The 24,646-nt window shown below is 46.2% G+C and overlaps 1 protein-coding gene across 3 annotated transcripts in view; it reads right to left on the reverse strand.

Moving 5' to 3' along the window:
• Window positions 1-24,646, reverse strand: part of LAD1 (ladinin 1) — a 45,146-nt gene that overhangs the window by 12,098 nt on the left and 8,402 nt on the right. For all 3 annotated transcript variants that reach the window (XM_084853589.1, XM_084853588.1, XM_084853590.1), the window contains exons 2-4: window positions 8,758-8,901; window positions 4,435-5,038; window positions 1,209-1,361 (exon numbers count right to left, since the gene is read on the reverse strand). In XM_084853589.1, the coding sequence (XP_084709715.1) occupies window positions 1,209-1,361; window positions 4,435-5,038; window positions 8,758-8,901 (901 nt within the window). The remainder of the gene's footprint in view (window positions 1-1,208; window positions 1,362-4,434; window positions 5,039-8,757; window positions 8,902-24,646) is intronic.

A 24,646-nucleotide genomic window follows, 5' to 3' on the forward strand; every position in this document is an offset into this window, starting at 1 on the left:
TCCAGCATGGCTCTTCTTAAGTTCTTATTTTTAAAAAGTGCACTGAGTACAAATCATTACGTTTCCTCAAAAAATATTTGCAAGCTGGAACTCAACACTTTCATGGTCTCTGCTTGCATGTATCTGGGAACATACACATGCAGAAATAGAAGCAATTAAAGTCTCTTGTAATGGGAACGCAGTGATTTGTGTAATATTTTGTTTTAGACTAATACTGTAGAGGCAAAAGTAATATATACATTGAATGACATGATAAATGGATCTAAAATGAATAAATGGATCTAACCTATAGAAGAATGTTTCTAGCATTAAACCTAAACCACCAACAGAACTCTATAAAGAATTCTGCAAGTCTGAATGCCAACTCATTCGCCTACTCAATTTGGATCTGTTCTGGCAGGTAATTCTATGATCAACTACACGTCCTTTTGCATAACAGTTAGCAGTAACAACTGCAGCATGAAATTTGGCAACTTCCATGCAGAAAAACAATTGCAATCCCCCAGCCTAAGTGCTGAGGCTGAGAATGTTGATTCCAGAAATACCAAACCTTCAAAAGAGCCAGCGTTATCTGGGCCTGCCACAGAGGGCAGGTGGACAGGATATAGGAAAGCCCTCACAGTGTGATCACAAAGCCCACTCAGAACAAATTTTAAGGAGACGATGTGGACTGGAATTTGGTGCTCATCTGAAATAGACTCTTTGATAGCTAGTTTAAAAGGTGCTTAAAAGTAGGAGCTGAACTCACAGAGGCCAAGAATGGATTGAGGAAGCCTCCATTTCTCTAACTTGAAAGATCTTCACCCCACTTCATGCATTATTCATATCCGTACATAATGGACAGTGGAGCCATGTCACTGGCCCCACCTCCAATGCCACCTGGCTCCCTAGCCATCCTGCCCCAACCCCATAACATCCATGCCTGCATAGAGGAAGCCTACACACTTAGAGCTGTCTGTGCATAGGCTTCTACAGCATGGGAACCCGGATTGTGCAGGATTTCCAGTAGTGTGAAAGTGTACACACGTAAAGTTGTACATGTAGAGCCTTCCCCAATGCAGATGTCCAGGCTCAACCTGTGGACATTAAGGTTAGTGCCAGTCCTGTAGCCCCTTCGTGTGGAACTTCCTTCCTGCGAATAATGTGTGAACTGGGCTCTTCTCCTTTTCCAATATGGGATCTTTTCCTACCTTGACAATTATGCTTACCCGGAATGAGATTGTCCTTGGTGTGGTCCGTTTGAATGAGCTACTGTAGGTAATCACAGGGTGAGAGATTAGTAAGGGAGACTCAGATGCATCTCGGCGAGAGGGAGAGCATACACCTTTATCATCTGTTTTAGGCATGTTTCTTTCTGTGGCCTAGAAGACAAATATGAATCAAGGAACAACAGGGATTGAGATAAGAGTCTGGGGCCGATCCAATCCTATAAAATGGGATTTTTTTTTAATTAGGGTTGATAAATCCTACAAAGGAGGTATTGACCCAGGCTGCAATCCTATACAAATTTACCTGGGAGCAAATCCCATTGAATTCAGTTGCACTTCTACATGTATAAGATTGCACTGCACATCTGACAGACCTTGTCTGGTTATACCTTCTGGAATTTCTGAGTAAAAGTGCAAATGATATCACCTGGGATTTCATTACATCGCTCATTATTTTACTCTTCTAGGCACAACTGTAGAAGCCAGCACAAGGCAAAGCAAGTGCCTACCTACTAAAATGTAGGGTTATACTGTCAGGTTTCCTTTAGCCCCCACTTTACTTCTACGCCCAAACATACACAGAAGAGAGGCTTCAGTCTACAGCTTTTAATCCATTACTTCACAGGGTCATACAGATGCAAATGTGACTCACAGTCTACAAAGGAATGCCTTCAGGGGATTCAAAAAGAAGTTACACCATTTGAAGAGGGAGGCAGTCTGATTAGCCTAACTTAAGGGGGGGAGGTCCCTCTCTTCTCATGAGGTCTCTAAGCACAGCTTTTCACTCAAGGCCAATTGGGTAGACCACCTAAGTTCTGCCCCGGCCTTCTCTCTCTTTGCTCTGCGCCTGTGTCTGGCATCTATTAGGTCATATTCCCCAGACCCTGCTGCCTCCTGTTCTCTACCTCTCACCGGGGTGCAGGGGGTGAAGAGAGACCCTCATCCTCAGCCAGCTGGACCTTTGTAACCTGGGAAGCAAGCCTACTCATATCTAGACTAGCCTGGGAAAACACCTCCCCCATGTCTGGCAGTTCTCCTTCAGAATCTGAACTGCTATCCCACTCCCTGCGCTCAGAAACACCCCTGACATATACTATATTGGATGGCAACCTGGTTGTGGAATACCCTCTCCAGAGAGACTTGCCTAGCATTTTCTTTATTGTCAATTCAGCAGCAGAAGTCTTATTTTTTTTTTAATTTTCCAAGGCCTTAAAAAAAAAAAAACACTTGTATTTTTAGTGTTCTGAACCACCCCATGTGCTGTATAGTTTTGTTAGTTACCTGCTTTTATCCTCTCCAGAAATGCTTATGCCCCAAATGGTTATTTGATGATATTATCTAAATAAGAATACATTAGTGTAATGCTTATTACTAGAGGTCTACCAGACCGATTTTGCTAATTTTGTTTTTAACTGGAGCTTGAGCAGTGTTAGGGCCGCGGTGGCTAAGTTAGGGCTGCGGTGGCTTAGTTAGGGCCGCGGTGGCTTAGTGGTTAAGACGCTGAACTGCAGACTGGAAGGTCGGCAGGTCAGCAGTTCGAGACCCGAGTGCTGCGTGACGGAGTGAGCTCCCGTCTTCAGTCCCAGCTTCTGCCAACCTAGCAGTTCGAAAGCAAGAAATTGCAAGTAGATAAATAGGTCCCGCCTCGGCGGGAAAGGTAACAGCGTTCCGTTCACCTCGGTGTTCGGTCATGCTGGCCACATGACCACAGACGCGTCTTCGGACAGCGCTGGCTCTTCGGCTTAGAAACGGGGATGAGCACCGCACCCTAGAGTCGGACACGACTGGTTGGGGACACCTTTTTTTTTTTTGAGCAGTGTAGGTGTGCAGAAAAAGTTCAAAGCTCAAGCTTTAATAGCAAAATAGTATGTTTATTTGCTCTGTGCCAAATAGTCTCCTATTGCTCTACAATTCAGTGCTGGTTTATTTGCTCTGCACCAAACAGCACCTGATCTGACATCATGTGTTTTTGACCTCCATTACCTGCATCCTCCCAGTTTCCTTTTTTTCTGTTTGAGTTTGTTTTTACTTATTTTGCTTCATGGGCAGGCTTCACTGGGCACTGCTAGGCCTTGGGGCAGTTGCTAGGGACAATGGCCATGTTTTTTCCTAGACTGTATCACTTCAAACAGAATGAATCAGAGGGCAAGGAGAGAGGGGTTGCTGCTGTTCCTCCTGTGATGTCCTGCGCTCCGGTGGGGTTTGTGTATTTGTGTGTGTGTGTGTGTCAGACAGAGGGGATAGTGTATGGGATAACATGGCAGGAGTGGGCGGGGCAGAAGACTGGTGCCATATTGGATGGCTCTGGCTCACAGCAGATGAGAGAAAGGCGGTGTTTTTCTCCTTCCCCTTCTCACCTTTTGTTTGAAGGTGAGGGGCGGGGTTCCTGGATGGAGGCTTGGAACACCTCCTTTCCCAGCAACAGAGGAGGGGTGGGTCTGTCTATGCTTTCATTCAATGGGACGGGGTTCCTCTTGGAACGAGGGAGGCTAATTGTGTTGGTGAATGAGAGGGAGGGAGGTGGATTGGAAGATCCCATTTGCTATGGCGGGGGAGGCTTGCTTTAATGTAGTGGGAAGAGGTCAGATTATTGGAGTGCTCATTGAAGGGAAGCTGATGCGGGACATAATTTTATCTGTACGCTGCCCTGAGATCTTAAGGATATACGGAGGGATACAAATGTTTTAAATAAATAAATAAATCCAAAGCTGAGAGAGGAAGAGGGAGGGAAAGAAGGAAATGCCCCTTGGAAGTTGTTCCAGTTACAAGGGAAACGGCCAAACATATTTTCATCCAATCATTCTCAGACTACATGTGCCTGTGATGACACAGGCTTTACACTAGTGTTTTTATATTGTATTTTAACATTGTATGCTGTATGCCACCCAGAGAACAATGTTATTAGTTGGCTTTATATAAATACAGCAAATAAATAAAATAAATAAATCAGATGAGTATCTACTGCTATTGCACTAGTCTAGCCCTTTAGTTGCACTCCTTACTCTTTCAGTGTCCCTACGGCCATCTTCTAGCTCCTCAGCCAGTCCCTGCTATATCCAACTCTGATTCCATTGCTGAGTGAAGCTGCTAATTTTGAAGACTAAAGTGAGCCATAACTCCATCTCTTGAGTTCATCCCACAACTAACTTGTGTTTGAACATGATACCCCCAATCACATCTCATCTCCTCCTCGCTTTGCTTCTACTAAAACACCATGATTGAGTACCTGTGGCACAGAGGCAGGTGTAGCTGCAGCAGCTTCTGTGAAGGTCCTTCCTCTTGGCTGGATCTTCACCTCGAGCCGGCTGATGCTCTTCCGTTCCCAAGATGCTCGCTGAGGCTGTTGTGTGGCCACCTCATTCTGGACTCCAGCCAGTCTCTCAGACTCATGTGCATTTGGGGCCTTCTGCTCCTTACTAAAGACCTGATCTTTATCTGTGTTGGGATCCTTCTCTTCCTGATCTAAGTTTTCTTGATTCTCCACGGTCATCTCCTTCTTTTCCTGATCCAGGTTTTGATGCTTTTCTTCTGCAGGTTCTTTTTGCTGAACCAGGACTTCACATTTTTCCACAATTGGATCCTTCTGTTCCTGCGGTGGCTCTGAAGGGGACTTTGCTTTCTCTTCAACAGCTTCCTTTTCCAACTTCCTGGCACCCACTGTCTCCTTCTTATCCTGTTTCACATTATTAAACATCTCCACTTGCTTTCTTACCCTTCTGTCTTCCTGTTTATTTAATGTGTCTACCAGTGTCCTCTCATTTTCCAGCTTTGAGCTCCCCAGCTTTGAGCTCCCCAGCTTTGATAGCTTGGCCTCTGAGGGGCTAGAGGACCTATAATAAAAGAGAAGTGAAGCTTTCAGAACCTTAGAAGCAACACTGGGGGGCACTACAGTGTTAGATTTTATACAGTAAGAGAATGTATGACTGGAAGAATATGCCACCCACATTCAAATTAACTTATACACAGGGGTGGGCAACTTGGGGCCCTCCAGATGTTTTGGCCCAGAATTCCCAAGATCTCTCATCACTGGCTATGCTGGCTAGGGCAGAAGGGAGTTGTAGGCCAAAACATCTGGATGACCACAAGTTGCCTACCCCTGTTTACACATATGGAACTTACAAACCAAGTTAAGTCAAATTTCACATGGGATGTAATTGCAGAGGGCCAGGTGGGTTGTCCTGGTTTGTTTTGGATATTTCAGCCACAGATCTTTATATTCCAATTAGAGCTGGATGACTATTCAAATTTGGTCTTGATATTATACACATTTTTGGTCACAAATGTCATGCAAAGCAAATTCCAATCTGTGCTTTGTGAGTAATGTGCATGCACACTTCATGCAAGGGAGAAGGCAGATGGGGAAAGGGGGTCAATGAAAGGAGTATCTCCAGGGGGCAGAGGGGCTGGATGGTTCCCCTCTTCCCGCCCCACCTTGCATTTCTATTAGGCAATAATAGCAACAATAATCAAGGTTGTGTTTATTCTGCAAATAATTGGGAAAGGCAAAAAAACTGTCCAGGGGAATGAAGTCGTATCCCCTGACTACTGTGAATATTACTTAGTCTCCTTCTGGCTTCTGAGATTTTGCCAGGCAATACCCACATATTCTGGGAAGGAACCACCACTCAGTGGTATAGCACATGCTTTGCATCCAGAAACTCCTAGGTTCTGTCCTGGAAATTCCAGTTAAAGAAGGATCTGGTGATGGGGAAAATGTTCTGCCCGAAACCCTGGACAACCTGCAACAGCCAGAGTAGATAATACTGGGCTAAATGTACAAAATAATCCAACAGTCTGATCTGGTATAGGGCAGTTTCCTATATTTCAAGTCTGTCTTTACAAGCATACATGCCAGAAATCTGCTTTTAAAAAAGAATAATTAAAACATGAAGATTCTCAGATGGTGAATTCAGCACCCAATATACAATCCTTTCTTTGTCTGAAACCACTGAGCACACGCAATCCTAATAGTCCTGCCTTGTGTTAACAGACACATTTCTCTCTCTCCTTCTCTGTCTCTCACCCACCCCCACCCACCACAATCTGAAACAGTATATGACACCCTATCATTCCAGATTCCAGAACAGAGCTCAGTAGCCCTTGTTCCAAATCCTCTAAAATCTATAGTGCACTTAAGGCGCAATCCTATCGACTGCACCCTCAGTGATCGGAAGCCCCCAAACCTGGAGACATCTGATCATGCACTGTAGAGCAGGAGGAGGAGCAGAGGCAAATTTCACCTCCCTGTCCTCCCACCCTGTTTTTTCGCCCATCTAGCAGCAGTGCTTCAGAGGGCAAGAGAAAAGCCTGAGGATAGCTCATGTCCTGGCCTCTCTGGTCTCCTCCCATTCCCATCCACTGGAAAGCCCCCCCCCCCCGGTCGATTTTCTGACTTTAGGGGCCAGACGAAGAACTTTAGAGGCCTCTAAAGAAGCTTTAGAGGCATGGTTCTTTTTGCGCCAACTATGAGGGGGCAGCGGGGAGAGATCTCCGACTCCCCCTTTTGAGGTCGGAGGAGGGAATCCCCAGCATCCTATGGTCCCTCAGACAATGTGTAGAGCCCATAGGATTGCTCCCTTAGTTATGGAAACAGACTGTGACACGTGAAGCCGCCTTCCACAAGGCCAGACTATTTGCGTCCGCTCTGCCTGACAGCAATTGTCCAGGATCTCAGACATGCGTCTTTTTCTCAGTACCTGCTGCCTGGTCCTTTTCCATTGGAGATACCAGACAGTGAACCTGCCACCTTCTGCATGCAAAGCATGTGCTCTACCAATGACCTCTGATCCCTTCTTCAAGCAGGAAGGGGAGAAGCAGGGATGCTCAAGCTTGACAAAATTCTCCGAACTTCACTTCAAAGCTCAGTTTGGATCACTCCCATTCTTGTTTGCAACCTGGTTTTTTGGTTGTTTGTTTTTTTGGTTCATTCAAACAGAAAAAGTGTGTTTTTCAAAAGTGCACACTTCCTCTGTGTTGATGAGTGCATGAAAAGGAGAATTTTTATGAGAATGTTTTTAAAGTGTGCATTTTGCAAATGCAAACGCAAGTTTGGGAATTTGTGAACATTTTCAGGGAACGTATGCTCTCATTCAGGGTTTCCAATGGAGCATTTTGGGGTGATTTTCTAACTTAAATGCACGTCTCATACATCCCTACTCCCAAATTACTCATAAACATGATTTGCTCCTTCATTCACATAAGAGGGGATTTCTGCCAACTCCCCCCTCCATTTGCAGTCTTCTGCACCATATCCCCACATCATTCCCAAGGAGGGGCCCCCAACCCTCAGGAGCAGATTTGAGGCGGGAGGCCTAGGGGAGCTGCTAGGGATGGACAAAAGTCCCTTACCTGGTCCCGCAGCTTTTTTCGGGGAGGGGGGAGGCGCTCTGTTTCTCCCCCCAAAATTCTTGGTGGGTGGGGAGACGCCCCATCCCTCCCCGCTGAAATTCTGGCCGGGGGGGAGGCGCCCCATCCCTCCCCGCTGAAATTCTGGCCGGGGGGGAGCCCCCCGCCTCTCCGGCCGCGAAAGAAAAAAGTAAAGTAAAAAAAAACAAAAACGTGATAGGCTACATAAAGATTTATGTAGCCTTTCACGGCTAGATTTTCAAAAAACACTGTGACAGGCTACGTAAATCTTTACGTAGCCTATCACGGCTGACTTTGAAAAAAAAAAAAGCGCGTATGCAAATGGGGGCGCCCATGGGCGCCGCCATTTGCATTCCTTATTTGGGCACGGGTAGTCTACGTAAAGATTTACGTAGACTACAGCGAAAATAAGGGCAACGCAAATAGCGTTGCCCTTATTTTCGCCGTAGTCTACATAAATCTTTACGTAGACTACCTGTGCCAAAATAAGGAACGCAAATGGCGGCGCCCATGGGCACCCCCATTTGTGTACACGCTTTTTTTTTTTTCCACAGTCAGCCGTGATAGGCTAAGTAAAGATTTACGTAGCCTATTACGGTGTTTTTTGAAAATCTAGCCGTGATAGGCTACGTAAATCTTTACGTAGCCTATCACTTTTTTTTTTTTTTTACTTTACTTGGAAATGGCAGTGGCGGCAGCCAGTCGGAAGACTGGCCGCCGCTGCCGCCGCACCGCCGCTGAACCACCGCCGGGACCCGCCGCCGCGAGGGACATTCGCACGAGGTAAGTCAATCCCAGGGGGTGGCAGGGGTGTGGTGGACCGTTTCTCCACCAATTTCGGGGGGCCGAATGCGTTGGCATTCGGCCTCCCGGAGATTCGTGGAGAAATTCTCCGACATCCCTAGGAGCTGCAAGTGGTAGGGAGTGGGAAAGCCCTGTTATATGTGTATGAACTCTGCTGTGTTCAAGGAAGGAAAGTTAAGAACCAAGCTATACTTTCTCAATCCAGGCAGTCCATACCCACCTTCCTAAAACCTGATCTAATGTCCATTACAGTAAACAGAAATTCTTCAGCTGGCTTCAAAAATCAATGGAATTTGGTTCAGGCTCCATAACAGCCAGAAACAGCTTCAATCTGTCATGCAGAATCTGATATGTACCCTCACCCAACGCACACACACACCTTTTTGGTGCTCGACTGGTCACATTCTGTACAGAGCTGGAGGTTTCCTCCTTTGCTTCAGATGAGGAACTCAGCTGTCTGTGTCTTCTCCTGCGCTCTCTCTCCTGTTCTTCCTCATCCTCAGCACTCCATTGTTGGGCCAGGCTGGAGGGGAAGCATGGCAGAAAGACAAACAGGTATTTTTACTCAAACGCTAGCTCAGGAATAAAGAAGACCATGCCCTGAATTCCTGCCTCCCAATTCCTGACCATAGTAATTGCCTACTCAAGGCAACCAACCCAGATCCTAGTTGCAGATGTCTCCCTGGGTGCACTCCCATCTGGCAGTTTTCTGGATGTGGAGGTGTTACTATCCCTCATGCTACAGGTGTGTGTCTCTGTGAACATTTCCTGCTGTCCTTGTTTATGCATTCACACACAAGCAGTGGTGTAGGAAGCCAGTCCTAGGGCATCGGCGATACGATGCGGCACTGCATTTCTCAGAGTGCAACATTACACCTCCTATGTTCTCTAGCACCTGTGGGCACAGCCCTGTTCTCCAGATGGCGGCGGAGAGGCAGGGAGATCACAGGAGGCTGCGCATGGGCAACATCTGCCTCGATAAGCACAACTACAACCCGTGAAATGCTCCGAGGGAAAGCACCCCCAGATGCAATATGTTTCTGTAGCTACATGACCATCGTTGAATCTCCTGTGACTGACAGAACTCCAGCTCTAGGCTGTGGCACTGGAGGTGCCCAGCCTCTGGGCATTCATGAAAGTTGCCACTCGAGTGTGTAGTTATCCCAGGGTGCTGGTTAATCATTACCATGGCAGGGATTCCGTTGTACTTTTACTTCCAATAACAAGTTAAGCCATGTTGTTTTCCACTCTGAGAGAGGGCAATGCAAATCGGGGGGAGAGAGAGAGAATGAACACAACAAAAGACTGGAGGGAAGAGAGAGAAAAAGAAGTAAAGCATGTAGCAGCTTTTGGCAGTGAACTTTTAACTCCTATTGGAGCAACAAGCAACCTGCCTGCAGCCAGCAGCGTACTGAGAAACAGCACCAACCTGCTTGGGCCTTTCATGACTCACAGACCCTTCCCTTCCGTTGTTTTTAGATCACAACACGACAGCCCCACCCTCCTCTACAATGAACTGATTTTACAAAAATTGAAAAAGAAAAAGAAATACCGAATTGCTGCTGTGCCTGTGACATCGTGACCTGAACACAGGACTGAGTGCTTTAGATCCATCTGCTCCAGCTATCTTTATCCTTCACTCATCCTTCCTCTTCCCTCACTGCCTGCACTCCTTTGTCAATAATCCTTGTAGGCCTTGCTGGGATGTGCTGAGCTGAATGACAACATTAGAAGCTGGTCTAGATTTTCCAACAGTGCATTTGGGGCCTGATCCCCAAAGTCAGCCAAGCAACTCCTAGTGGTTCCACATGGACCTATGGCCCAATTGGAGTCCACCAGCAGAAAAGCGTTCAGTGTGGTGGCCCCCTTTCTTTGGAATTCCCTGCCCCTAGAGGTCAGGCAGGCACCAGCACTGTGCTGTTTCCGGTACCTGCTGAAAAAAGCACTCTTCCAGGAGGCATTCCTTAATTGACCAGTCACGGTTTCTATTGGTATTCTGTTTTTAAAATAGTATAATTTTAATCTGGTTTTTTAATCTTTTTATCCTTTTACTATTTTATCTCTTGTGCTCATCACTCTGAAATCTGTTCTAGATATGGAGCAGTATACCAATATTGTAAATAAGTAAATAAATAAGCTCCATCCACTAGTATTTGGGCTCAGTGAACTAACCATGCATCATTCCCTTCAGTACATGCCGGCACCCAGATTCCTCCTTTTCTATCATCCCTTGGACAAAAAGAAACCGTGCCACAGGCCCGTATTTAAAAGCCCCATCAGAGAGCTGTGTGTAAAAAACCTGTTATGTTACTAACACCTGTGTGGAGACTGTATGAGTAATCAAAGTTCAACAGATAACAGACTAGTATTAGCACGTAGTAGTTAAGCTATGGAATTTGCTACCACAATGGCTACTAGTCATGATGGCTATATATCACCTCCAGTATCAGAGGGAATATTTATTTATTTGTTCGTTCATTACATTTCTATACCAGAAGCTCTCTGGGTGGGTCATAAAAACTAAAATAAACTAAGTACAGCATAAAACCAATATAAAATATAAAAGCATTAAAACTACAGTATAAAAGTATAACTACTATAAAGCCTAGCAGCAATTCAGAGATTTAAAATATAGTAACAAATTCCTGCGAGAATTTCCTGGCATCGGAAAGAGTACAACGTAAGCACCAGGTGAACCTCTCTATAGACTCATTCCACAACCGGGGTGCCACAACAGAAAAGGCCCTCTGACTCTGAGTATGCTTCTGTATGCCAGTTGCTGTGGCATATAATTGCTATTATGCTCATGGCCTGCTGGGAGCTTCCCATTGGCATCTGGTCGGCCACTGTGGGAACAAAATGCTGGACTAGATAGGCCTTTGGTCTGATCCAGCAGGGCTCTTCTTATGTTCTTATTATCCATTCCATACACTTACAGTCAAGCAACATGTTCAGCACTAGGCTGCAGCAGATTTAATGCTACCATGGTGTGTGTGTTTTTATTATTGGTATAAGTTTACACTGTAAATTATCAGGCCACTCCTCCTGCTGCAAGGCCACATCCACGTATTCTATAATTGCATGCTTTGGTTTGTTTATTTGTTCAACAGTTGGGGAGGTTGGGAGTGCATCTCATCTAGGGATGGGGAGAATTTCTCCCCGAAACTTCGGGGGGCCGAGTGCCAACGCATTCGGCCCCCGAAATCGGCGGTGAAATTCTCCGCCACCCCCCGGGATGGGACTTACCTTTCACGAATGTCCCTCCCGGCGGCGGGTCCCGCCCTTATCTATTGCGTTGCCCTTATTTTCGCTGTAGTCTACGTAAATCTTTACGTAGACTACAGGGACCAAATAAGGAACGCAAATGGCGGCTCCCTATGGGGGCCGCCATTTGCGTAGGCACTTTTTTTTTTTCCCAAAGTCACCCATGATAGGCTACGTGACGATTTACGTAGCCTATCACGGCTGACTTTGGAAATCTAGCCATGATAGGCTACGTAAATCGTTACATAGCCTATCACGGGGGTGGGTGTTGTTGTTTTTTCGCGGCCAGGTAGACGGGGCACTTCTACCCGGCCTGAATTTCGCCAGCGAGGGATGGGGCGCCTCCCGCCCGGCCTGAATTTTGGCCAGGCGAGGCGGGGCGCCTCCCCCCCCTCACATGAACTTCGGGGGGAGAAGCGAAGTGCCTCCCCCCCCCACCGCGAAGCAAGCTTCAAGGACAGGTAAGGGACTTTCGTCCATCCCTAATCTCGTCACTTTGCAGTGTTCCAGCAGGTGCAATAGGCATTTAACTTCAGTTAGCTAAATCTCATTTATACCACATTCCAGGTGACCTGACTTCACTGGAGAAGAAGACGTGCAGCTCCTTGGTAGAGCATCTGCCAGAGGTACACATCATTCCAGCCATGACGGCTGCATCAGGCAGCGCCAGGGGCTGCACACACGCACACTCACACATACGCACACCTGGAGATTCCCTTGCTAGGACTAGCACTGCCAAGGGAATCCCTGGGGTTTCTCTTGCCAGCGACAGGGAAGGGATTCCCTTGGTAGCACTAATGCTAGCGCTAGAAGGAAATCCCTGTGGTTTCTCTTGTTCGTTTTAGCAAGGAAATCCCTTCCTTATCTCCAAGCTCCGCCGTGCTCCAGGCAGTGGCACCACCACAGCAGATGGAGGGGGAAGGCTGGTGGGGTGCCAGGAATGGCTTGGTGGGGCACACAGCTTGCACCCCAACATACACTTTGCATGCAGAAGATCCCACATTCAATCCCAGGCATCTCTATGCAGGGCTGAGAAAGGCTACTATTTAAAATCCTGGAGAGCAGCTGCCAGTGAGTGTAGACAATATACAGACAAACCAATAATCTGATGCAGTCTAAGGCAGCTTCCACAGTTCCATTGGATCATCTGAACCTGCACATCAAATGCTGACAATCACAGTAATATGCTAAATAGGGCTGTGTCCAGCTTTGGTCCAAATCCTGAATTCCGAAGCAAATTGGGGCAATTCAGACCACTTCAGTCCAAATCTAAAGCAGGTCCTGAGCTGTCCGAAGCAGTCTGAAGTGGGTTGGAGAGATCCAAAGTGCTTTGGATTGCTTTGGACAATTTTGAAGCCCAGAGAGCCTGTCTGAACAAATGTAACAACTTGCTAGAGAAGGGAGGGGGAGAGGAGGATCTGGGAGAGGGGAACTGAGCTTTGGAAAGTGACATCTCTAGGAGCTAATAGGGCTGAAGTTTTAACTCAGCAGTTTGTTTCCTTGCTTTGCATTGTTTGTTCTTTGGTTCCCTGTCCTTCTCAATTACTATTCCTTCCCTTCCCATTTTTCATCTTTTAATATTCTTATAAAAACCTACGGAATACAAAAAAAAAGCCCCAACCCCTTTTCTCTTCTGTTAGGCTTTAGTGTTATTTCCGTTCCCCTCACCCCTTAGCTTGTAGGTAGTTTTTTCTTTCTGTATCTGCTTCTCTTTTAGTCATGTGTATGTGTGTGCACGCTGCGTGAGTGCACCATACACGTTATTGTGCACAGTATGTGGCCAAAGCAGTACACTAATACACAGTCCAATTATGGGGCAAAGCATGACACAATACACATAATATGAGGCATCATCACTTTTGCTGATTTTCCAAGACACTTTGCCTGTCAGTTATTTTCCCTTGTGTACATCAAGTGACCATAAGAAAAAATTTTTATCAGGCTAGGCTATATGTATTTTAAAAAAAAAAAAATGTTTGTTTCCTCTTACCCTTCCTGGGGGAAAAGGCTAAGGGCTACCAAAATGATCAGGGGGCTGGAACAACTCCTCTATAAAAGGCTTCAATGTTTTGTAGGGATGTCAGAGAATTTCTCCACGAATCTCGGGGAGGCCGAATGCCAGCGCATTTGGCCCCCCGAAATTGGTGGAGAAACGGTCTCCCCCCCCCCCCGGGACAGGACTTACCTTGGTCGAAGCGGTGGCGGCTCTGGCGGCGGTTCGGTGGTGGGGCGGCAGCCGGTCTTCTGACCGGCCGCCGCCACCGCCATTTCCAAGTAAAAAAAAAACAAAAAACAAGCAAACGTGATAGGCTACGTAAAGATTTACATAGCCTATCATGGCTAGATTTTTAAAAAACACTGTGATAGGCTACGTAAATCTTTACGTAGCCTATCACGGCTGACTTTGAAAAAAAAAAAAGCATGTACGCAAATGGCGGCGCCCATGGGCACCGCCATTTGCGTTCCTTATTTTGGCACGTGTAGTCTATGTAAACATTTACGTAGACTACGGCGAAAATAAGGGCAACGCTATTTGCGTTGCCCTTATTTTCGCCGTAGTCTACATAAATGTTTACGTAGACTACATGTGCCAAAATAAGGAACACAAATGGCGGCGCCCATGGGCGCCGCCATTTGCATACAAGCTTTTTTTTTTTTTTTAAGTCAGCCGTGATAGGCTACGTAAACATTTATGTAGCCTATCATGGCTGACTGCAGGGACACAAACGGTGGCGGCTACGGCTGCCACCATTTGCGTCCCGGCAGGAGACGATGTTTCGCGGCTGGAGGGATGGGGCGCCTCCCACCTGGCCAGAATTTTGGGGGGGGGGACAGCGTGCCTCCCCCCCACCGCGAAGCAAGCTTTGGGATCAGGTAAGTGACTTTCGTCCATCCCTAATGTTTTGGGCTATTTAATTTAGAAGAAAGGCAAATAAGGGGGAGGTTTATAAAATTATATGGAGTAGAGAAAGTGCAGGAGTGCAATTAATAAATAAGCCCCCCTGAGTTCAGTCAGTGTGACTTTTCCAGGTAATGTGTATTGCAATTTGCAGCCAAACAGATGTTTAAGCTTTCTTTCTTCCCTTAATGAGAGCCTCAGGTCAGTGGCAGATTCAGGACAGACAAAAGGAAAGTACTTTTCCACTTCAAGAAAAACCTACAACAGAGATTAGGGATACTGACCTCCTAATTTTCACCTTAAACTCCTTCTGATTAGGATCTCTAATCCCCTGTTTTTTACCTTGTGTTCCTGAGAAAAGGAAATGTTAAACATGGCTAGCATAAAAACTACTGGGCCAAACTGTCTGAAATTTGGCAGGTTCAGTCACCACCATTGGGGCTGCCCGGCTCCCAAATTTCATGTATTTATCATAAAAACTGAACAGTTATGGCCATTTCTGTTTTCCAATGCAAGTCAATGGGGAAACATAAAATCTGAATAATTTGTATATCCGAATCTTGATTCAGATCTCAATCCAAAGTGAACTGGATCAGGTCCGAATCAGTCCAAAGTGAATCAGGGCTGATTCAGAAGATCTGAATTGGCCCCCAAAGTGAATCAGGGGGTCCATGCACAGCCCTAATGCTAAATGCAGTTGGGTGCGGGTCCACATCTAAAGACTGAATGTTCCTGTCAGTGTGCCTCGTAAGTCACAACCTGAATGTATTCCCGATTTCCCCACCACCACCACCCAATGCTTCTGTCCCTTTTGGGATGATATAGAGGGGCTACAGAAATTGTGGACCCATCCGCCTATACATCCGCCTATACCAAAGAGGTACTTCCTACATCTAATGCTCAGGCCCTCATACCCGGTGCTTGTAGAATAGTATTATGCTCATCTGCTTTTACACTGATCCTAAATGTTTTAGGTTCTTCCCAACTCCAGTTTTTTAAATACTGTATCAGTGTGATCCATTAGAAAGATGGCTGGATTGGACTGCACCTTCATTCAAAATCTATCTCATGCACAGGTTCACTGAACAGCCTTGGGCAAGTCATGTTAGCACCAGTGGCAGCTTGCCTCCTGGAATGAATGCCGCTTCAGGGTGGTGGTGGTGGGAAGGCTTCAGGGCCAGTTGAAGACATGTTTCTGCCTGAGGCAAAGAACATGATGGAACCTCCTCCCATCCCATTTACAAAACCCAACTGGACTGGCAGATGAATCTGCCTTCAATAGGGATGATAGGACAGCATTCTCCACTGCACCTTAAACCGGCAGGCTACCTTAGATGGTTCAGAGCAGGCAGCTTGGCACGCAGGTTTCCCTTCCAACATCTTGCTGCCGCCTCCCAGCATTTGCCACCCAAAGTGACTGCTTCACTCTGCCTTATGGTAAGGCTGACCCTGGAAGGGTTAAATCCACCCTTCTTACATGAAATCTGGTGGGTTCTGATGGCTTGGGCAGTTCATCCAGGTCATACTGTGAATACACAAAAGCTAACTGAACTGAAACAGCAGAATGACATCGGTAGGCCATGTCAGCAGAGTATCAGGAACTGCCAGGACTGGAGATGGGATGTCTGAATTTGTGCTCAGCTGCCCCTTTTAATGTGCTACTCAGAGCTTCAGACTGAAAGGTTCCCCAGGCTATGATGTCCCCCCAGGCTCCAGACCACCAAGAAGTCAGCTTTGTGTTTGTCTGGCTATTAGACCTGGATAGATTTGGCACATATAACCACTTGCTTACTTCACTTCCTCCCTGCCCACCTGCTTCCTGGGTCCTCAGTCCAGGAGATGCATGTTTCCTACTTGCCATTCTGCCATGGGCAGCAGCATCTATACACCATCACTTAAGCATCCTAGATCATGGGGGAACCCAGCCATAGTCAGGTTAGTGTGCAGCCTGGTCTGCTGCAGTTCTGCCATAGGCAACTCTGAAAATTGGCTGGCTGACAAATTTAACTAAAAATGTAGTTCATCAGCATCTTCCATCAAGGGCTTTCTAATTCCATGCACAAGAATGACAAATGGAAAAAAAGTATTATTCTTTCGCAATGAAAATACATGGTGTGCACAATATAGGTGCAAAGTATCTGTGGGAAAATGAACATTCAGTTCTGTTCCATCAGTTTCAAAATAATTAGCTGGAGAGACAAAGTACCAACAGATGCTTCTATTTACATGATTACCTGGTGACTAGGACATTATTTTAAAGAAGCTACAAAACACAGTAGTCTGCAACACATTAATTATCCAAAGGAAACCTTACAGGTACGCCGGATATATACCAGGGTGGGAAACCTTTTCTTTCCGTTAAGGGACACATTCCCTCTGGGGTAATGTGTTGGGGGCCACATGCCAGTGGTAGGGAGGGCTGAATGCAGTGGTGAGTGGGGCCAGAGCCAGAAGTGGGCAGGGCAGGGCAGGGCAGGGCAGGGCAGGGCAGGGCAGGGCAGGGCAGGGCGGACTCACCAACTTTTCTCTCTCTTTTTCTGCCACATCCTTCTCCCACCTCTCTTTCTGACACCCTGTCTCTCTCTCCCTCCCCCCCTTTCCCCCTCCCTTTTTCCTTCCCACCTCATGCCAGAGGGCTGATTGCTTGCAGAGGCTTTGTGAAATCAAGCTTAGGGTCGCATGAAATTAGGCTGAAGGCCATGTGTGGCCGCAGGACCCCAGGCTGCCTGCCCTAGCTATATACATGACCTCGGAGATGCGTGTCTTTGCAGAATCAGGGCACAATCTACCGATCATAATTCATTTCAATGGGGCTTGTGCCAGACAAGTTCCTAATAGATTATGCTTTCGGTGCTTTAATTTCATTTGGTCACAAATAGTTAACGCTTGATAGTTCTCCCAATGTTGTTAGATTTTTGTTAATTATTTACAAAAGAAATGTAGCATTGGAATCAAACAACGAACCCTCTGTATTGCCTAGACAAATTTGCAAATCAAAATACATTAGCAATCTACAATATCAGAAGCAAACAATTACATAATAAACAAACTATAATCCTGTGTGGTCCAAAGATCAAAAAACTCAATGGACTTGGGCAAATTATCATCTCTCATCTTCAATTCCCAGTCTATAGTTCTGGTGGAGATATACTGTGAGACTAAACAAGGTAAGTGGATAATAAAATATATTCCACCTTTAAGCACTGGAGGAACTCCGGGAGGATCTGTAGGCCAGACTGGGGAGCCCAGCAGGCCAGATTAGGTCAACAGTCAAGGGGTTCTGCATCCCTGTCCTAATGATGTAGTTGACTGGACTGTGTTACAGATCAGAATTTATTTACTTTGCTCCTAAACCTGTCCTGCAAGCAGCTTCAGATCAATGCACCTTGGTCCACCTGACTTCTTGCCTGTAGCATGGGCTCAAGTGTTTAATGGGTGTTGAACAGAGAGGATTTGGCCTCACAGTGGTGCAGCTAGGTAATTTTTGACCCTGGGCTTGATGGTTTTATGGGGAGGCCCTTTAGACGGCCATGTGTATTATTCCAGTTGTGAAGCATTCAGCTATCATTTTACTTCTCCCCCAACCACCATTCCATGCTTTGCAACTGCCTTTACATTCCTGATATCTTAGAACAACAGCGTCTGCCAACCTTGATTTACTCCGAGCATGTGCAGTTTTGCATTTTAAACTCACTTCAATCAGAGCAGCAGCATGACTACGGGAATTAAACAGAGTTTGCTTCTGCTGCTTTGATGCCCTCATCACTTGCTGCTCTCTGGGTAGTCATTTTCCCTGACCCCCAACCCCCCACCCCCGCAGATCCCCCCTGGTATGAGACTTACCTGGGGCGGATCTTCCAGGCAGCTGCGGTGGCCGGTCTTCCGACCGGCTGCCACCACCGCCATTTCCAGTGTTAAAAAAAAAAAAAAGACGTGATAGGCTACGTAAATCTTTAAGTAGCCTATCACGTCTGACTTAAAATTAAAAAAAAAAACATGCGTACGCAAATGGCGGCGGCTACAGCCGCCGCCATTTGCATTCCTTATTTTGGCCCATCTTAGTCTACATAAATATTTACGTAGACTAAGACGGCAAAAATAAGGGGAACGCAAATGGCGGTGGCCATAGCCGCCGCCATTTGCATATGCACGTTTTGTTTTGGTTTTAAGTCAGACGTGATAGGCTACGTAAAGATTTACGTAGCCTATCATGGCTGACTACAGGGACGCAAACGGCGGCAGCTACAGCCGCCGCCATTTGTGTCCCTGCTAGCCAGCGGCCGGATGTCCAGCTGCTGGTGGAGCTGGCCAGCGGCTCCACGGAATCCCCGCGGAGGAGAGCCGGCTGGCCAGGATTCTGGGGGGGAGGCGCAGAGCACCTCCCCCCCCGGCGAGGATTCCGGGGGGAGGGACAGAGCGCCTCCCCCGTCAGCGGAACCCGGCGGAGCCAGGTAAGGCCAATTTCGTACAGTAAGATCTCAGCTCAATTAAAAAAGCAGGGTTCCTGACTTTATATGCACAACTTATGTATGAACGTGTGTAAGCTCTGTTCAGAACTTCATATGAACATGTCTATGTGGGGAATGGGGATAACAGACACAGGAGCTTCACCACATGAGGCTAAAATCCTGCATCCTTACTGGGGCTTCTGTTTCTGGATTCTTTGCAGGATTATGATTGGTTCCTTTACACAGGCTTTGAATTGAGGAATTCCTTTCTTGGCAAGTCTATATGTTTCATTTTACAGTGAGTAGATGGTGCTGTGGTTATAGTGGAACTGCACAATTACACATAAGGATGTCAGAGAATTCTGCCACGGATCTCAGTGAGGCCGAATGCCAGTGCATTCGGCCCCCCGAAATCCATGGCGGAATGAAGCCCCCCGGCCCACCACCCTGCAATAGGCACATGAAACGGAGCACTTACCTGGTGCCGTTCGTGCTGCTTTGTGAATGGCGGCCGCATCTGCGGCCGCCATCCACTTCCCCATTTTTGCCATGATAGGCTACGTAAATACTTATGTAGCCTATCACGGCTAACTCAGGGATGCCATTTGCGTCCCTGCGGAGGCCGTGATAGGCTAAGTAAATATACACATAGCCTATCACGGCAAAAAAACCTGCAAATAGCGGCCACCGTAGCCGCCGCCATTTGCGTCCGCAGGCTCTGCACGCCTGCGAATGTACCCAGCTGGCGGCTCTGAGGAGTTGCCATGGAGCGGAGCCCGCCAGGTTAGGATTTCAGGGGGAGGTGCGGAGCGCCTTCCCTCCACCGCAAATCACCCCCTTCAAAAGGTAAGTGACATTTGCACATCCCTAATTACACATAGCTGATATATCAAATTAACATTCCTTATCAGGTTATCTCTGATCTTTTTAAAAAGTGAGATAAAAGTCAGAAAGCACAGAAGACGACATGTCCTGGAGGTGGATGACATCATGTAAAGGACCTGCAAACTTCCATGAGTGACCAATCACGAGCATGCAATAAAAGCCTTGTGTAGAAATGCTGTAGGTTATATTCAGTGTTAGTTCTAGTTAGAGTTGACTCATTGAAATAAATGGGACTTACATATAACCCACTCTCCTGATTCCCTGAATATCTGAATTCACGGAATGACTGAAAATGTTCTACTATTGCTTCAAGAAGTTTTATCTTTTAAAAAACGTCAGGACTATATTGAGCAGAAAGGTATGAGTTAAGGGTAAGTGGAAGACCCTAGATAAGGACCCAACCCCAAGTTTGTGTTAAGCATTTCAATTGTGCACAAAGATGCTCATTAATAAACCAGAACATTATCAATCAGATGAAACCAACGTCGGAAATGGATGGACAGGAAACCAACCATGTGCTGTTTTAATTTGAGCAATTGGAGTCAGTTTGCAAGAACTAAAGACCTAAGGAAGGGCTTTCCTGTTAAAAAGTTTGGTTTTAGCCTGTTGTCAAAACAAGATTCCACAAGAAAACAAGATACAACAGGAAAACAGACACACATTAACAAGAGCAGGGCTTGGTCTTCCAAAATATCTCTTCTCTTTCCTGTTTTGAAAAGAGACAGTGCACAGCTCCTTCTTTCTTTTATGACAAATGTAAAAAGGAAGGAAGCTAAGATGAAATAGTCCCCTCTGTTAAGTGGACCTCCTAGTGACTGAGGTGTCCTTTATATGTTACAGCAGTGGTTTCAGATCCTCTCTTCTGTGGCTTCATCACAGAATGAAGGTTTTATTCAGAACGGGTCAAATCCTTGCAGTATTTGAGATCTCATTTGTGTGAATTCTGCAGCCTCTCTCAAACTTCCTGTCTCCTAGTTGTTCTTAAAGACACTGGGTTGGATCCAAAGTAGCATTTAGCGGAGTTCTGCTCTCACAGGAAGAAAGGGGCAGGGAGGCAATCTCCATGCTTCTTCTCTTCCCCTGATTTTTTATTTATTTATTTGATTTATTTTGATTTATTTGAAGACCCCCTCTGCTCCTGAAAAGCTGCTCTAGAGAACTGGGGGACCTTCTGGGGCAGCATGAGAAGCCGTGCAAGGGGCTGCAGGGTAAATGGGCAAAGATCACCTCCAATGGATTCTGGTGCCTTCCATGAATGGAAGAAGCCCTTCCGTTCATGGACTGGCCAATCTGAAGCCAACCCACTATTCAGGGAAAGCTATGTGTGCACGTAACACTGAAATCATGGTCACTTCTTGATTTTAAACTGTACTGTTGTCCGTTTGGGGGTTTCTTCCAGAACCACATGTGCTTATGTGATCATTTTACAGAATCACAACCTGGATAGTTGCACGGACATTGATCTAGCCAGGTCATGTGGTCAGCTGCTCCCCTTAAACACTCGTCAGCTTCACTATACCTACGTTCTCCTCCTCTTCTCATCAATCAATTCTTTCCTTGTGGACTGCAAGTTCTTCCCCTTGTAACTTAACTCCCTGCCCCCTTGCCCTTGTTATATTTTGTTTAAAACAAAAACACTCAGTAAAAGTATAAATAATAAATAAATGTCCCTTGGATGTTCCATCAGAAAACTGGAAAATGTTATTTCTACACCAGAACCATTGCCTGTGGTTGTCAGTATCTAGTCACTATGGCACTATATCTGGGGTTCTAAATAATCCCATACTTATTGCTCTGTCCAATATGCAGATAATACAAACCCTGTAATTATAATATGTGGACTATAACTCCCAGCATGCCCCAGCCACTCCAACACATCTGGAGGGCACCAGGTTGAGGAAGTCTGATCTAACTAAGCTATCTCTTAATTGAAACTCTAAATTACATCACCCCTTGGCATTTCATCAACAGGGAACAAGAAGAAGGCGTGGAGCTCCAGGGAAGCTGAAATTCTGGGACAGACAGATGAGCAGATAACAACCTTAATATTGTCACATCAATCATGACTCTTAGTATGTCATAAAACAGGCTAAACATAAAAAGGGTGGCAGAGCAGCTTTTAAACTAAACCCTGAGGGAAAGCCGACAGGAGCTTGGAAACATCCGGTTCGGGTTAAATCAGATGAAAATGTTTTTGACTGCCCAAATTTAGAAGGGGAGTAAATAGGCCTGGAGCACATGGTAGAACATAACAGCCAGTCAAAGGGGGCAATGTCCCATAGCAAAAGATGCACACGCCAGAGGCATCTGAGGAGGGATACCGGGTATAGGTATTTCTATGCAAATGCTAGAAGCCTCAGAGCCAAAATGAGAGAATTGGAGTGCTTGATTTTAATATAGTGGGCATTACAGAAACCTTGTGGAGCAGAGAGAACCAGTGTGATGCAGTCATCGCTGGATATAAACTCTATAGGAAGTACAGGGAAGGGTGTACTGGGGGAGGTGTTGCCCTGTACGTCAAAGAGGGCATAGTGTTGAGCAGACTAGAACACCTAAAACGGATAGGCTCTTCCACAGAAGCTCTGTGGGTGACAATACCAGGCTCCAAAACTAATTTAGTGCTGGGAACATGCTATCGTCCCCAAGACCAGAATGCTCAGAGTGACCTTGAGATGGAAAACGAAATCAGGGAGGCCCCCAAACAAGGAAATGTAATAATGGGCAACTTCAGTTACCCCCAAATTGATTGGATTAATGCATGTTCCAGCCAAAAGAGAGAGGTTAAATTTCTAGATCCCCTAAATGATTGTGCCCTAGAACACTCAGTCATGGAACCAACCAGAGTGGAGGTGACCCTGGATTTAATCCTACATGGTATCGCCCAGGACCTAGTATGAGATGTAAATGTTGTTGAACCAACTGGAAACACTGATCATAGTTAGGGATGCCAGAGAATTCTGCCACGGATCTTGGTGAGGCTGAATGCCAGTGCATTCAGCCCCCCGAAATCCGTGGCAGAAAGAAGCCCCCCCACCCCCCTGCCCCGCGAAATGGGCCTGGAACGGAACACCTACCTGCTGCTGTCTGAGCTGACTTGCAAATGGCGGCCACGTCTGCGGCCGCCATTCTCTTCTTCCATGTAGCCGTGATAGGCTACATAAATACTTATGTAGCCTATCACGACCTCCGCAGGGACGCAAATGCGTTAGCCCTGCGTTAGCCGTGATAGGCTACGTAATTATTTACGTAGCCTATCATGGCTATAATGAAGAAGCGAATGGCGGCTGCAGATGCGGCCACCATTCGCAAGTTGGTGTGGATAGCAGCAGGTAAGTGCTCTGTTTCGCACACCTTTTGTGGGGGGGGGGCGGGGGGGCTTTTTTCCACCATGGATTTCGGGGGGCCGAATGCACTGGCATTCGGCCTCACCGAGATCTGTGGCGGAATTCTCTGATATCCCTAGAATGAGGGCAAGAAGATTGCAGAGAAGCTGAGTGAATTCTTTTCATCTGTTTTCACTGCAGAAGACAGATACCTGTGCCTGAACTGATGTTTTCAGGAAGGGAGTCTGAGGAACTGAGGCAAATAGTGGTGATAAAAGATGAAGGTCTCAACCTTACTGATAAATTGAAAGCAAATAAATCACCAGGCCTAGATGGTATCCATCCTAGAGTTCTCAAAGAAGTCAAATAAGAAAATGCTGATCTTCTAACCAAAATATGCAATATTTCCCTAAGGTCAGCCTCTATACCAGAGGACTGGAAGATGGCCAACATAACACTATTTTTCAAAAAGGGATCTGGGGGAATCCAGGAAATTACAGGCCAGTTAGCTTAATGTCTGTTCTGGGTAAATCAGTTGACGGTATTATTAAAGATAAAATTACCATATAGAAGGACAAGCCCTGCTGAAAAAGAATCAACACGGCTTTCACAAAGGTAAGTCCTGTCTCACTAACCTTTTAGAGTTCTTTGAGAGTGTCAGTGAACATGTAGACAGGGGTGATCAGGTAAACGTTGTTTACTTGGACTTCCAAAGGGCTTTTGACAAAGTCCCTTACCAAAGAATCCTGAGCAAATGTAGCAGTCATGTAATAAGAGGACAGGTCCTCTTATGGATCAGTAACTGGTTAAAGAACAGAAACCAGACAGTAGGAATAAATGGCAAATTCTCCCAATGGAGGGAAGTAAATAGTGGTGTCCCCGAGGGATCTGTATTAGGACAAATGCTTTTCAACCTGTTCATAAATGAGCTGGAATTAGGAGTGAGCAGTGAAGTGGCCAAGTTTGAGGATGACACCAAATTATTTACAGTGGTTAAAACAAAAAGGGATTGTGAATAGCTCTAAAAGGATCTCTCCAAACTGGGAGAATGGGCATCTAAATGGCAAATGTGGTCCAATGTAAGGAAGTATAAAGTGCTGCATGTTGGGGCAAAAAAATCCCAACTTCAAGTATAGCCCGATGGGATCTGAGCTAGCAGTGACTGACCAGGAAAGAGATCTTGGGGTTGTGGTGGACAGCTCAGTGAAGATGTCCACCCAGTCTGCAGCCACTGTAAAAAAGGCAAACTCCATGTTAGGAGATTGAGAATAAAACTGCCAACATCATACTGCCCTTATACAAATCTATGGTGCGGCTACACTTGGAATACTGTGTCCAGTTCTGGTCACCACACCTAAAAAAAGATGTTGCAGAGCTGGAATAGTTGCAGAAAAGGGCAACTAAAATGATCAAAGGGCTGGAGCATCTCCCTTGTGAGAGAAGGTTAGA

Source organism: Heloderma suspectum, chromosome 4, assembly GCF_057233095.1.
Source record: "Heloderma suspectum isolate Gila_16-S chromosome 4, 16-S_ref, whole genome shotgun sequence".
In the NCBI taxonomy this organism is placed as follows: domain Eukaryota; kingdom Metazoa; phylum Chordata; class Lepidosauria; order Squamata; family Helodermatidae; genus Heloderma; species Heloderma suspectum.